Source organism: Felis catus, chromosome C1 (genome assembly GCF_018350175.1).
Source record: "Felis catus isolate Fca126 chromosome C1, F.catus_Fca126_mat1.0, whole genome shotgun sequence".
NCBI lineage: Eukaryota > Metazoa > Chordata > Mammalia > Carnivora > Felidae > Felis > Felis catus.
In genome coordinates, this window is record NC_058375.1 from 52,870,464 (window position 1) to 52,885,077 (window position 14,614).

The 14,614-nt window shown below is 36.4% G+C and overlaps 1 protein-coding gene across 5 annotated transcripts in view; it reads left to right on the forward strand.

Annotated features, from left to right (window-relative positions):
• The window catches only part of UBE2U (ubiquitin conjugating enzyme E2 U), a 60,440-nt gene that overhangs the window by 620 nt on the left and 45,206 nt on the right, over positions 1–14,614 (forward strand). For 4 of the 5 annotated variants that reach the window (XM_019837157.3, XM_019837160.3, XM_003990157.5 and 1 more), the window contains exons 2-5: positions 1,712–1,793; positions 2,809–2,901; positions 7,083–7,180; positions 12,428–12,548. In XM_019837157.3, coding sequence (XP_019692716.1) covers positions 1,712–1,793; positions 2,809–2,901; positions 7,083–7,180; positions 12,428–12,548 — 394 coding nt within the window. Of the gene's footprint in view, positions 1–1,711; positions 1,794–2,808; positions 2,902–7,082; positions 7,181–12,427; positions 12,549–14,614 lie in introns of those variants that run through there. The other variant, XM_019837159.2, reaches the window with a different exon arrangement.

The following is a 14,614-nucleotide window of genomic DNA, read 5'->3' on the forward strand; positions in this document are numbered from 1 at the left end:
AAGTACCGGGAACCTGGAGGGATGGGTTTCGTTGGGGTACACATTTTTAAAAATCATTTTGATCCGTGTTTATTCTAGAAGGCATAATTTAGTTAAACCTAATTTGCCACTACAGCATTGTTATTTAATGAGTTGATTGCACTGTAACACTATAACAATTATTATTACTTCATAATAACAGTTCACAATATTGAGCATATTATGCTAAGTAATTTATGCATATTTAAGCCCTGAATAGCAAGTAGTAATTAGTAGGTGCAGGGCTGTGGCTCATTAATTACAATATCATAAAATAAGTAGTGTTGGGGTGTCTGGGTGGCTCAGTTGGTAAAGTGTCTGAGTCTTGATTTTGGCTCAGGTCATGATCTCACTGTTCCGTGGGTTCCAGCGCCATATCTAGCTCTGCTCTGGCGGTGTGGAGCCTGCTTGAGATTCTCTCTCTCTTTCTCTCTCTGCCCCACCCCTTCTAAGATAAATAAGTAAACTTTTCTTTTTAAGTAGTGTTTTGTTTTACCTACATTAAGTAGAAACCTAAGTCTTAGAAAGGTTCAGTAAATATTTGGCCCCAGGATTCTATCATAGGGTTTTCTGATTCCAAACCCCCTTGCTCTTAAGTCTTAAGTTCTACTAATCACTGTCTAGTGCACTTTTCACCAACTGCTATCATAATGCACGAGTGCCTTTCCTTTATAATTTTAACACAGAGGAAGGCTTTGCCCTGAGTGCCACCACAGTGAGGTCCATAGGTGCCACAGGCTGATGTATCACTTATGGTATGGAGAATTAAAAATGGAAGGGGGAGAGGGGGTACTTAAGAGAAAGAATGGCAAGAAAGCCACCTTAGAGGGAATGCACAGAGGGCTACCAACAGTTGCTCCAGGTGTAGTTCAGTGGTTTTTTTTCTTTCGACCCCTGCTATAGAAGTGTTGTCTTTGCTTGCAGATGTTAGAACAATTATTGAGTCCAACAGCAAACATCCCGGATGCACAAACCTAACATTTGATGTTGTTTCTGCTCTACCTGAACTTTGTAGTTCTCTGGTAAAAGAGAATTTGATGAAGGGAGAAGTGATATGTAAATATAGATAATGGAGAAAATGGAAATATTATAATGTTTATCCAGACTAGCATTTAACATACTTAATAACGATGTGGTTGCTCAGAAATGTTTGTCAACTATATTTAAGTATTCCTCAGCATAAGTGATAAAGTTTTCCATGAAATACATTCTTGTCCATCCATTGGGACAGTACCTCAAGTATATGAAAATTTTATTTTTATATACAAGCATAATTTTGGAATTGTGTTTTTCTTAATGAAAATTTTTTACTTCATTCCTTCAATAGAGCATCCATATAGTTTTTTAAAGCCCTGAAGAAATTCCTGCTTTCCAACTCTTTCCTTCTTTTCTATTTGAAATCTTAAATTAGCTATTGATTTATATAAGCCACACATCTCAGTCTTGACTTTGTAGTCCCGCTTGCAATTTCCATGCTTATGATTTATTTTAAATTTACTATTGTGTGTATTTCTTGGAATCTACCTTAACTTCTGTGTAATAAGACAATATCTAGCATCTCCCCAAATCAACAAATAAATAAATTTATCAGGAAAAGAAAACGTGGAGTTTTTGGAATTCATTGTAATTTGACATCTGATCTTCAAAGCTGTGATATTTAATCTTCCACTTTGCTTTGTTTTTTAAATTAAAGGGTATTACTGCCTTTCCTGTAAGTGAAGATCTGATGGAATGGGGAGCTAGTATTCAAGGTCTACAGAATACAGTTTGGCAAGGTTTGTGTTTTCAAAACTAATTTGCTTTTTAAAAGTCTTTATGCCATTATCAGCCTATTTTCTTTCATGTATATAATAAGGTGATAATATATAAATTCTCTAAAATTTTAAAAGTATTCACATGTTATTTTTTCATTATGTGCCTTAATTTCTTGCCATTTGTCACCATAGATGGAAATTTTAGATTTGAATTTTTCTTTATGCCAAATGTTAATGTTCTTACACTTTTAAGAAGCAGACACAGTAAAGTATATCAATTGGGAATATCATGTAAGCCTTCCATGAAATCAGAGAATAGCTCTCAAAATTCCTACTTGCACAGAAATCCCACAATTATCTCTCACTTCTTTCCTCTGTGATTTTCCCCCCAAATTTTCACAAATCAAATTTTTAAGAAGACTGGGCCACTATAAACGTTAATGACCATGCACTTTTTCTTTGTGGTTTAACAAGATAGATTTGTCGAGTGAAGCAGGGGAGAGAAACATAAGTGGATAATTGTAAAAAAAATATATATAATACATGATAGTAATGGATTTTGAATGGAATGCTGAGGAGGCAGTGATTAGTTAATTTCACCTCGGAAAGTCAGGAGTGGCTTCTCAGGGAAGTGACACTTGAGTTGAATCCTTAAGAGCGGGTAAAAGTTTGTCAGGTTTAGAAAGAGAGGAAGGAAATTCAGTCTGAGTGAACAGCATGGCAAAAGCTTATCAACAAGAAATGGTTCTGGAACAGTGAGTTCAGTAAATATGAGCAATACAGTGCAGGAGGCAGGTGTTAAGGGATGGAGTCAGTGGGCAAAAAGGGTTGATGGGAAGCAGGCTGAAAACACAGTGGGATTAGATTGTGCAGAGTGTGTTATACTGTGTAGGGGAGTCTACATACCCTGTGATCCAATTTACTTATAAATAAAAATCCAGGGACCTTGAGGAGGCTAACGTGTCGAGAAACTTCGGGTTTCAGGTATTCAGTGCCACATGACACTTCTGTAAAAATGTTTGTGTCTTTATCATAGGATTATTCTTCCAACTGACAATAAATTTTACATCGGAGTACAATTTGGTGCCTCCAGTTGTGAAATTCTTAACAATTCCTTTTCATCCAAATGGTAAGGACCAAATGAGATTTCTTCATTGGGGCTCTGTCCCTATTGTCCTTGTTCCTCATAAGTGTTTAAGAATGTTTCTTTTTAACAACTTTGTTATGGTTATATTAGTAAGCATGCTTATTGGGTAAAATATGCAAAGGCACGATAAAATTATCAACTTGAATCCTAACTCAGAGAGCTATTGCTCTCAACACTTAAATTTATTTTCTTTTTACTATGTATGTATTTTTTCTACATAGTTGAAATATTACATATGAAGTTTTTAAAATGACATGTTTATTTCTGCATTATTAAACGTTCTTCAAAGGTCATTTTTGATGACCAAATGATAAACTTAACTATTCTCGTATTGTTCAATATTCTCATTGGGTCTAATTTTTTTATCATAAAAAATGATGCACTGACAAATTAACATTTCAGAAAGAAATTAGTTAGAATGCTGTTCAAGTTATATACAAAGTGCATTCCTGATATATCAAAAATCTAAAAGTTTTACATACTAAAAAGAAGAAAATCTAATAGAAATTTTTATCAGCTTGATGAGGAAGGCCTTTTCAAATATGATAAAACCTAGAATCCATGAAAAAAGCATGGTACATTAAACTATATAAACTTTTTAAAACTTCTCTATGTCCAACAATATTATAAACAGAGACAAAACACATGACTTTTGCAAACCAAGGGAAAATATTTGCAATGAGAACAGAATATCTACAACATATAAAGAGCACTTAAGAATCAATAAGAAAAATTAAAGCAATAGAAAAATGGGCAAAAGTTATAAACAAACACTTTATAGAAGAAACATCACAAAAATAAACACAAAAAGATGTTCAACCACACTAGTAAGAAAGTAAATGCATATTAAAACAAAAATTATGATTCATTGCTTATGTTTACAAAATGTTAAAAATCTACACAATTTTAGTAGGGGTAGGCAAACATGGGCTCTCTGACATAATGATGACCTTAGTGTGACCTATGTGGGAAGCAGTTTGACAGTTTCTAATCAGCAATAAAGGGCAAACAGCCCTAAATCCATGTAATACCATATTTATAAATGATTCCATAGAAATAGTAGCACAAGTGTGGAAGAGTATGTTTAATATTTAAAGATGTTTGTTCCCAATAACAATGCTGGAAACAGTAAAAAGGGAGATAAACACCAGTGTCCATTGATATTGGAATTTTTAAATAAAATATCTTACAGCTATATACATAACAAGGAAGATATATAAAAGCAAGACTTTTTGGTCATTGCTATATTCCAAGAATATTCACTACTTGGCATATATCTGGTGTTCAAATATTTTTAAATAAATATGTCCAGTGACACCTGGATGGGTCAGTCGGTTAAGCATCCAACTCTTGATTTTGGCTCAAGTTATGATCTTGCACTTGTGAGATCGAACCTCACATCAGGCTCTGTGCTGACGGTGCGGAGCCTGCTTGGAATTCTGTCTCTCTCTGCCCCTCCCCTGCTCTCACCTGCAAGAGCTCTCTAAACAAACAAACATCTAAATAAATAAATAAATAAATAAATAAATAAGTCCGGAAATATGTTGATGATTCACTGTTAAATGGAAAAAAAAAAAACACACTTCAAAGAATAACATGTAAGATATAATTCCATTTAATGAAAAAACAAAAACCATACACACACTCACATGCACACATGTGTGTGTATATTTGTATAGACCAACTAGTAATAATTCTAAAGAGTGGCATTAGTAGGCAAGGGCGTTTTCATATTTTACTTTATATACTTTCATATAATTCTTTCCAAGTACATTATTACTTTGTAATTTTAAAAAATCCCTATTTTTAAGGGATAAAATTAAATTTATGGTACAAAATTCATTGTGTATGTTTTCTATTATTTGCTTAAAATAAACACAAATGAAGTTACTGGTTAAATATGGGGGGGCAGGTGGTCTTCTTAACTCATAGTTACAAACCTTCCATTTCCACAAAGTACAAAGAGCTTCTGTCTCAAGGAGAGAAAGTATAGAACATCTGTGATTGCTGGTCTTTCCCTCCGTCACTACTTGAGTGACTTATCTGTTGGGGAAATAGGAAAAATTGAACACGTGTGCCTCAGCACTTTTTCAACACTTTATTTCCAACCAGCCTTCCCAGAGAATGGGTGCCGTCTCACTTTCTCCAGGCAAGAAACGGGAGGCCTTCAGTTTGGGTGTTAAGTCCAAATCAGGGGGGCTTTTTGTGGAGCTTGATTAAAGCCATTGATCATGCATTCTCCATATCAATCTAACCTACAGTAAAGTTGATGTTTCACAGTTAGGCCTTTTTCATTATGTATGAACTCAGGAGGAGCAGAGTATTACTTATTAGCCCCCAAACTCCAAAAGATGGCTGTATATAGTTCTAAGTGTTTAGATACATAAAGCCAAGTTGCCTTTCTGGATGCTATTTACACTTCCACCAGTAACTGTATACAAAGTTCTCATTTTATCACTCTCCAATTCTGGGCATGGAAACTTCAGAGACTTTTTTTTTTTTTTTGCCAATTTTATAAAAATCTCACTTTTTTATTTTAATAAGCACTTCTTTGAATATTTGTGAGTTAAACATTTTTTCATGTCTGTTGATGGTATTTCTTATTTTGCAAATTGTCAGACTTGGCAATGTTTATTACATTGTCTTAGATGTGGCAAATATTTCCCTCTGTCACTAATTTTTAAATTTTGCTTATGCTGGCTGTTTTATATCTGGGATTTAAAATTTTTTATGTAATCATATCTATTAGTCTTGTCCTTTGAGATTTTTGTAATTATCTTTAAACTTTGATGACCCTTTCCCCAAACACAATCAAATCATCATTTTAATATTCTTTTAGTTGTTCTGTAGTCTTATTTGTCATATTTAACTCTATTCTTTCTTTAAAATACCGATTTAGTTAACTGAGGTGCCCGAGTGGCTCAGTTGGTTAAGCATCTGACTTTGGCTCAGGTCATAATCTCATGGTTCGCAAGTTTGAGCCCCACGTGGGGCCTGTGCTGACAGCTAGGAGCCTGGAGCCTGCTTTGGATTGTGTCTCCCTCTCTCTCTGCTTCTCTCCCCCCCCCCCCCCCGCCTCTCTCAAAAACAAACATTACAAAAAATTTTTTAACAAAATAAAATACTGATTTAGTTAATTAACAGTGTCAAGGGATATGCTAAGCTCTATGTATCTTTCCAATCTGTATATAACAGAACAAAGCTGGCAGAGAGGTTTTGCTGTCCTCATCATGCAGTATCATTTCTGGATGTAAGGCATTTACTCTGTGACCAGTGGGAAGGGGGGGAACCACAGAGGGCAAAACAGCTTCCTTCATGAAATATGATGTAGAAGTTGCACACTTTCCTTCTGCTGATATCCCACGATTACATCTTAGTTACATGGTCACATCTCGCTGGAGGAAAGGCTGGGGAAAATGCGGGCAACCATGTATTTATCTAAAATCACAGAGAGGGATGGAGATGGGGGCAGGCATAGAGCTTCTTATCACAGAAGAAATGGAAGAAAGGAAGAGTAGATACCAGAGGACAATGAGTAGTCTGCACACTTGTTGATTATCTTTTCTTTTGCTGCTGACTCATAATTGCACTTTTAACATACAACAATTGTAACCCATAGTAGGATTTGTTTCTAAAGGCTCTTATCACATTGTTTAATCTCACATCCCACTGGAGGGTTATAATTATTATAGTTTTACAACACAATGTCAAATCCAACAGCTCTCTTCACCTTTTCACAATTTTCTTTTCACTTCTTAGCTTTTTATGGCAAGGTTTTTCTATTAGGGTACAAATGTTTCTCTTATTATTTACAAGAGTTTTTAATACGCTAATAAAACGTATTGTACTTTATCTTCTAATTCTTTTCAGTGAAGATAGTTTCTTTCATTGTATCCCCCTTTCACACATTAGGAAAGTGAGACCTAGAGAGGTAAAGTTAAATTGCTCAAGGTCACAGAGCTGACAAAGCAGGGGAGTCAATGTTCAGATCTATGTGTATGCTTTTAACAGCTACACTATATCAACTGCCAGTCACATTCACTGAAAATACTTTTCTGCTTTCTCATTTGCTTTCTGATTTTGCCTGTGATATTTTGATGTTCATAAACTGTAAATAATAATTTTATTATATGTGTCAATATTAATGTATTATTTCAATACAGTAGACCAAAATACTGGTCGGGCCTGTATAGATTTTTTGGACGACCCTGCTAAGTGGAATACAAGCTATACATTGAGCAGCATTCTATTTACCCTCCAGGTAAGAACAGAGTAATACAGTGTTCTCTTTAAATTTGTTTACAAGTTTATTTATTTATTTTGAGAAGTGGGGAGGGTCAGAGAGAGAGAGAATCCCAAGCAGGCTTCACACTGTCAGCTCAGAGCCCAATGTGGGGCTCGATCTCATGACCGTGACCACTCTCAAAATCAAGAGTCAAATGCTTAACCGACCGAGCCTCCCAGGCACCCCTAATGCTCTCTTTAATACTTTGAACTCTCCCAGCTATTCAAAATATAAGGAATAAGATGTACAATGCATATTTAAATGTTTGAAGGATTTGAGTAAGCTTATGTAAATCAATAACGTTTTTACACCAAGGTTATAAAGTGGGACTTACAAAGATTATTATTTTAAAGTGAAATTGATAGTTCGGTCCCTTTACAATGAGAGAATGCATATTTTATTTAAAAAAAGAACTGGATGGTTTCAATTCTAGAAATACAGTCTTAAGTTTTCTTTTGGCTTCTAACTTCACTTCATAATGTTGGATGTGATCCTTCTTCATTCATGAATCTTGCCTTGCTCAGAGAGGTGAATCAAATGGCTAGAACTTAAAATGTTCAGCTTTATCAGCTTGGCTTCTGACAGTGCTAGCAACTTGCTCTTTTATAGCTTTCATATCAAACCCAGGGAACAATTAAACCAGGGATTCCCCGCCCCCCCCCCCCAGACTGATGCCTGTTTCTGGAATGCCCCCTTGCCTCTGGGATGCATCGTCCTAAGAAGCATGCCTCAGTGTTGTGTTATTTCTGTCCCTCAATGAGCCTCCTTTCTCCTCTGGTGCTAAAATAAATTATTTCAGTGGCATTTGCTTTGACCACCTATAATCCAGATCAGCGATGTCTTTTCCATGGACCTACTTATATCATTAATAATATCTGAAGATAAACTATTAAATGTTGATTATCTGGAATACTTAGAGAATAAAGTATTCTGGCTTAATTGAATTCTCTCCATCACACAGAATTATAAGAGAAATTCTGTTTCTTATTTTTGAAAAAAAAAAGTTCTGTGTAGTCATCTTAGTATATACTGAGAAAAATAATCTTTTTGAAGATTAAATGCTCAAGCTTATTCATTCATTCATTCATTCTACAAATATGTACTGAGCATCTACCTGTGTTAGGCCATGTTTGGGAAGAGATATTTGAGCAAACACTGGAAAGAAGTAAGGGAGTGTGATACGCAGGTCTCTGGGATTGATCTTCTGGATTCCTTCAGAGTGAGTCACATTCCAATCTCTTCTACCCAAATTAGGATCTGCCTGAAGAATAGTAAAACCAAATGTTCCCAAAATGTAATGAGTGAGGGCAATCCAGAATGAAATGATAGAGAATTTGAATTGCAGACTAATTTAATAAAAGGAAGATTTAGGGCTCTGAGTTCAGGGTGCTTCGTCCTGCCACTTCACACCTTTGTACCACTGGACAAATTTCTTCACTTCTAAATACCTGAAATTCTCCATCAGTAAAATGGGGCTGTTAGTAACTCCCTTGTATAACTTGTGAGGATTAAATAAATTAACACATGAACTTAGAATCGTGAGTGGTCCAAGAAAAGAACTCAATAAAAGCTAGTTAATATTATGATTGTTCTTACCTTTAACAAAGTGACAGCAAAGTACAGCCAAATATATCATGGAAAACCAGTAGATGACACAGTTGTTTGTCTTTTTATTTTTCAGATAGATTTATAAAACAAACATGCTCACGTTACAGATCTGTAAGATAGTAGAAAGGAAAAGAAAATCACTGATAGTCATAAAGAAAACCCCTAATCCTGCTGTTATTAACATATACCTGTAATGTTTTCTCCTCTGTTTTTTTTTTGTTTGTTTGTTTGAAATCTTTCAGTTCCACATTCACTACAGTGTCAAGCTCAGTTCTGTTGCCTGACAAACAACCCCCTTGTCCTCACACCTGGGCTTCATTCTCTCCCTGACGTACCATGCAGCCCCCTCGTATTATATCTTCATGCTTTTCTTCACTCACAGTGCGTGGTTCAGTTCAGGTTAAAAAGCATTTATAGAGCTCTCAATTCTAAAGTTACAAACTCAAGCAAGTCTTGGACCTTGAGAAGTGCCCAGTCTGGTTTCTGCCTGACAACCCAGTCTCTCCTTCCCTCTTGCTCGGTCTGTCTGGCAAGCTGCTGCTCCCATCAGCAGAGTCAGGGCAAATGAGTCCTCCTTTGGGATACCTTTCCTGACTTTCTTTCATAGGTAGAACTGATGGGTTTGGTGTTTGAGGAATTTCTTGTGTCCCCCACCCAGTAAGTAGTACTCTAAACAGATTTCTATCAGGGCACTGTAATACTGTAAAGCACATACTGTTTTCTTATCTGTCTTCTCCTGTTGGACTAGAAGCTCCTCGAGGTCAGGGAACAGGTCCAATTCATCTCTGATTCCCCAGTACCTACCCAGGACAATGCTGACGGTAGGTACTAAGTAACACAAATGGAAGAACGAACCTGAATTGTTGCGTTGTTTCAATTATGGTTTATATCTATAAATTACTGGACCTGTTTATTTTTCACTTAATATTTTATCTCAAGCAATTTTCATATTGCTGCAGTTAATATTTTAATAGCTATTTAATGGCCCTTTTGAGGTCAGCACTGCCCAGTAGAACTTTCTGCACTGACAGAAATGTCCAGTATCTGCACTGTCTTAATACGGTGGGCACTAGTCACATGGCTACTGAGAACTTAAAACGTGGCTGGTGTAACTGAGGAGGACTCAGTTTTTCACTTATTTTATTTAATTTAAATTTCAATAGCCACATATGGCTAGTGCCTACTGTAATGGACAGTACATGGATAGGCCATCATTTCTGAATACTTCCCTTTAAATAACAGATGAGACCTATGTATAATTATCACATTGTTTTTCAAGGGAGTAGCATTTGAAATGTGTTTAAAATATTTTAAAGTCTAACTATACTAATCATTTCCTCCTAAAATTTTTATAATCTCATAAAATATTTTAAGAACACTTGTACTTCAATATATAGTGCAGAGGTAGATACCAACACCTATCCATAAAAGGAATTCCAAATTCATGGGCTTTAACTAATTGAAAATTATAAATTGTACCTACTGTTACAGTTGTTTACCAATGCTTCAGGTTTGTTTTGTACTTATCCTCTGGAAATATGCTTTATGTTCTTTCATACGATCACATGGCTAATTTAAAAGTTGGACCTTTATTTTTTTTTTACTATTTTAACAAGGTGTCTCATTGATACATTTGAGTATATTCCAGTTCTTAAAAATCATTAAGTACATGTAGTAGCTTGTGTACACATTATACGGAAAGGTCTTGGGCACAGTGTCAACGTGAAGACTATTGAATAAACTTTACCAGATGTGCCTCTGAGTAAGATTGCCTCTCCAGCCAAAGACCAAAAGCTTGCTCTTGAAGATAAGTTTGATCTGCTTCCTGCCCACTTTGAGAGGTATAGTGCAACCCACACTGAATCCTTATTCAAGCAAGTTACAATATTCTTGGAAACATAGCTCAAATGTGTTTTCCAAACAGAAAAACTCAAATAACAGCAGTAAGTTCTTAATGCTTTTGAGATATCAGATGTCAGATTATTGCTTTCATTGGTCATGACTGCCATCATTTCCATGACACATAAGCCACAATTATCCACTTGGATCTACATGTAGGTATTCTGGTAGTTATTATTTTGGCTGTATTTTATTATCTAATTTGAATGTTGTAATAGTCACAATACTGAATCATTGAATAAATACTTGCAATTTGGGAAAATAATTAAAAATTTGAGGTGATGGATAGACAAGATTATGGTTTAGCGGAACTATCAAGTTTTGATTACTACTGGTCACCCTATTTTGTCCAGATGCACATATACTATAGCAGGCAGAATTTTCAATATATCCTAAGACTCCCATCCTCTGGTTATTCAGTATAATATACATACTGCTGTAAAAGGACTTTGCAGATGGAATTATGGTTACGAACCATCTGACCTTAAAATACGAAGGTAATCCTGAATTATACAGGGGGACCCAAAGTAATTATATGGCCTGTTGCCAACAGAAGAGGAAGACAGAATAGTCACTCAGAGAAATACAGTGTAAGAAGGAGAATGGTTGTGGCAGGAGGGGACATCAGAGCAATTCCAAGAATAAGAAGTGTTTTTTTATACCTTAATTTCTCTGAGATGTAGGGGTCCAAATGTAACCTGCAAGAGACCTCTTGTAGCTAAGGATGGCCCCCAGCTTACAGCCAGCAAAGAAACAGGGACTTCAGTCCTACAAATTCAAGGGTCTGAATTCAGCTAACAAACAACCTGAATGAGCTTGGAAACAGATTCTTTCAGAACCTCTCATAAGGGCCCAGCCAGCCGACACTTTGATTTTAGTCTTGTTAAATCTGGAAAAGAGAAACCAGCCTAATCACCCCAGACTTCCCACCTACAGAAGTATGAGATAATAAGTTTGTATTGTTTAAGCTGCTAAAGTTGTGCTAATTTGTTACAGCAGCAGTAGAAAACTACAGATAAAAAATTAATCATTCAGGGATCTGGAGGAATATTGAGGTATACACAGCCTTAATACATATGTTTGCTTATCCATATCTAAGTATGGTCTTATGTTAAAATGTAAACCTTTGGGGTGCCTGGGTGGCTCAGTCAGTTAAGCATTCAACTCTGGATTTTGGCTCAGGTCGTGATCTTGCAGTACATGAGCTGGAGCCCCACATCAGGCTCTGCACTGGCAGCGTAGAGCCTGCTTGGGATTCTCTCTCACCCTCTCTCTCTGCCCCTGCCCTGTGCTCAGTAGTTCTCTCTCTCTCTCTCTCTCTCTCTCTCTCTCTCTCTCTCTCAAAATAAATAAATAAACATTTAAAAAATAAAATATAAACTTTTATTTTTTAATGGGAATGTCTCAGTGTTTCCTAATGTTGAGTTTAATTTATACATAAATTGAACTTAAATTCATGTGGTAGAAAGGAATAGGTCATAGGAAGGAACTTATAACTTCTTTGTTTGGCTCATGAATGTACAGTATAAAACTAAGGTAGATCAAGAGTTTCTTGAGAGTAGGGACCATGTGTCATTTGTCTTCATATCTGTCTCCAGATGGAGGCATAGTAGACATTTAATAAATGCTGTTATTCTTGTATGTGTTTGCTTGTCTTTTTGCTCTAACAAAAAAGTTTACTTTAAAAACTCTAATTTTTCTGTTTTTTTCCTGTAGGTTATGCTTTCGAATCCAGTGCTAGAAAATCCAGTGAATTTGGAAGCAGCCCAAATGCTGATTAAAGATGAATCTCTGTACAAACAAATAGTTCTAAGATTTTTCAACCAACCATCACAATGTAAGAAGTGCCTACTGTTTTTTGCCAATTATTAATTATACATTTATGCAAATGAATGACCTAGCAAATAACTGTTACATGAGGGAATGTTTTTTGTATCCATTTTCAGTAATGAAATCATACTAAGATCTCTCCTACTGTACTGCTTTGTCAAGCTACTCAGTCATCAAAAAGCCAGTCAAAAGTTGTTCTTTAAAGGTTATCAGCAATCACAAGCTTAGTATTTTTAAATGTTATGGTCATAAGGATGGATGGTACTGACTGAAAATTATTTACCCATCACAAAGACATGACATCTGATTTTAACTCTTTGATCTATAATGGATATTTCCCAGATTTCATCTGCAATACCCCAGATCTTACTGATCTGGAACTCCTTTCCTCTTGATTAGCAAGCAATATGTTTAGCTTTTTGTTCTGAAGAGTTCTTCCTCAACGTATTCCTTCTAAGAGTCCATGTGGAAATGACACCTGAAGCTCTTGAATCTTTCTGCTCTATTGACCAGTGATGTGTGACCTCTTCATGACTTACCCCCATCGTCTTCACTGTTTCTGTGTTAGCAGAGTAATGCTGTTGGCTTCTTATGACCAGGGAGGTTTGCCACAAATGAGGGTTAGGCCCCTAGGGACAGTTCTTTCCTCTATGTCCTGCCCCTCCCCCTTCTAGCGGCACACGGCAGCCATGTGTCATAGCTGGTATTACCTCCCCAACAGCAAGCCTTGCTGTTCAGACTCACTCTCTCAAACTGAGCTCTCTGTACTTTTTTGTTCAGATGTCCCCTGCTTCTTTTTCCCTTCCCTTTGTAGGGCTTGCCAGTCCATTAGCTAGGTCTGTACAATTGTGACCAAGTTCAAGTGCTCCTCCATAGGACTTCTGGGTCTGGTGCAAATCAAGCAGTGATGACAGGCATCTTTTTCAGTATCTTCAAACACGTCATGATAGTCATGGAGTCCCTCAACCAATCCCTGACAGTTTTGAAACTGGTTTGTACACAGAGGAGTCTGATCGCTTCACTCTGGCCACATTTCTGGCCCACTGGAATACTATAGCCTCCACAACTGTATCCTCTACACTCAGTTACTATTTGTGGAATGAATGAATAAACAATTTATATCACTTAACCATTCATTGAGCCCTACAGTACCATCATTATAGACAAAGATTCTATAACAAAGCTATGTCCACAGTCTAGTAAATGGAAATTTAAAAACTGGTTTTAAAGGATTTTCTATAGCAAATGATTCTGTGCAATAGATTTTGGGTTTGCCCTGCAAAAAGGAAGGATGAGAAAAAAAAAAAAACTTTAGAGTCCTTCCTTTTGTCCTCCTGTCTAGTAGATGCCATCCTTCACTCCTTTTGGTTCTCCAGCTGTGCCATAAAGTCAGACAGAAAAGCTGCCCCAGTTGCTAAATCTCCCTGCACAGGAGCAACAGAGCAAATAGAACTTTGTCAGGTTTTCACCATATTCTTTAGTTATGTTGGTGAAATATGTGGAAATCCAAGACAGTAAATAGTTATCAGCTTGCTTGCCACCTCAGCCAGACTATGAGTGGTGGCCTAGGGTTCCATAAAGAGACTGACTTCCTGCAGCTTCCAAGGGCAAGAGTGTCCATGATACAGCAGAGACAGCTGCTAAGGGGGTGGGAGGCAGGGGAGAAGTAGCAGAAAACTTGTTCTAAATTAGAGGGTATCAAACTATGTGGATTTCTGTGAAAAACTTCATCCAGTGAGAATAAATTACTTGTAACACTTGAGAAAAAAAATTTTTAATGTTTATTTATTTTTGAGAGACAGGGAGAGACAGAGCCTGATGCAGGGCTCATACTCATGAGCCATGAGACCATGACCTGAGCCGAAGTCAGACACTCAACGGACTGAGCCACCCAGGTGCCACTACTTGTAACAACTTGAAAAAAATGTCTCACTAGAATGCTTCAAGAGTCATCTTCCATATAGTTTAAAAGATTAATAAAGAGAGCTAGAAAATGCTTAAAAGGAATTACCATAGTTTTAGATAACCCAAAACTAGAACAGATAGTTAATTGTATAAAAGAGAAACTCAAGA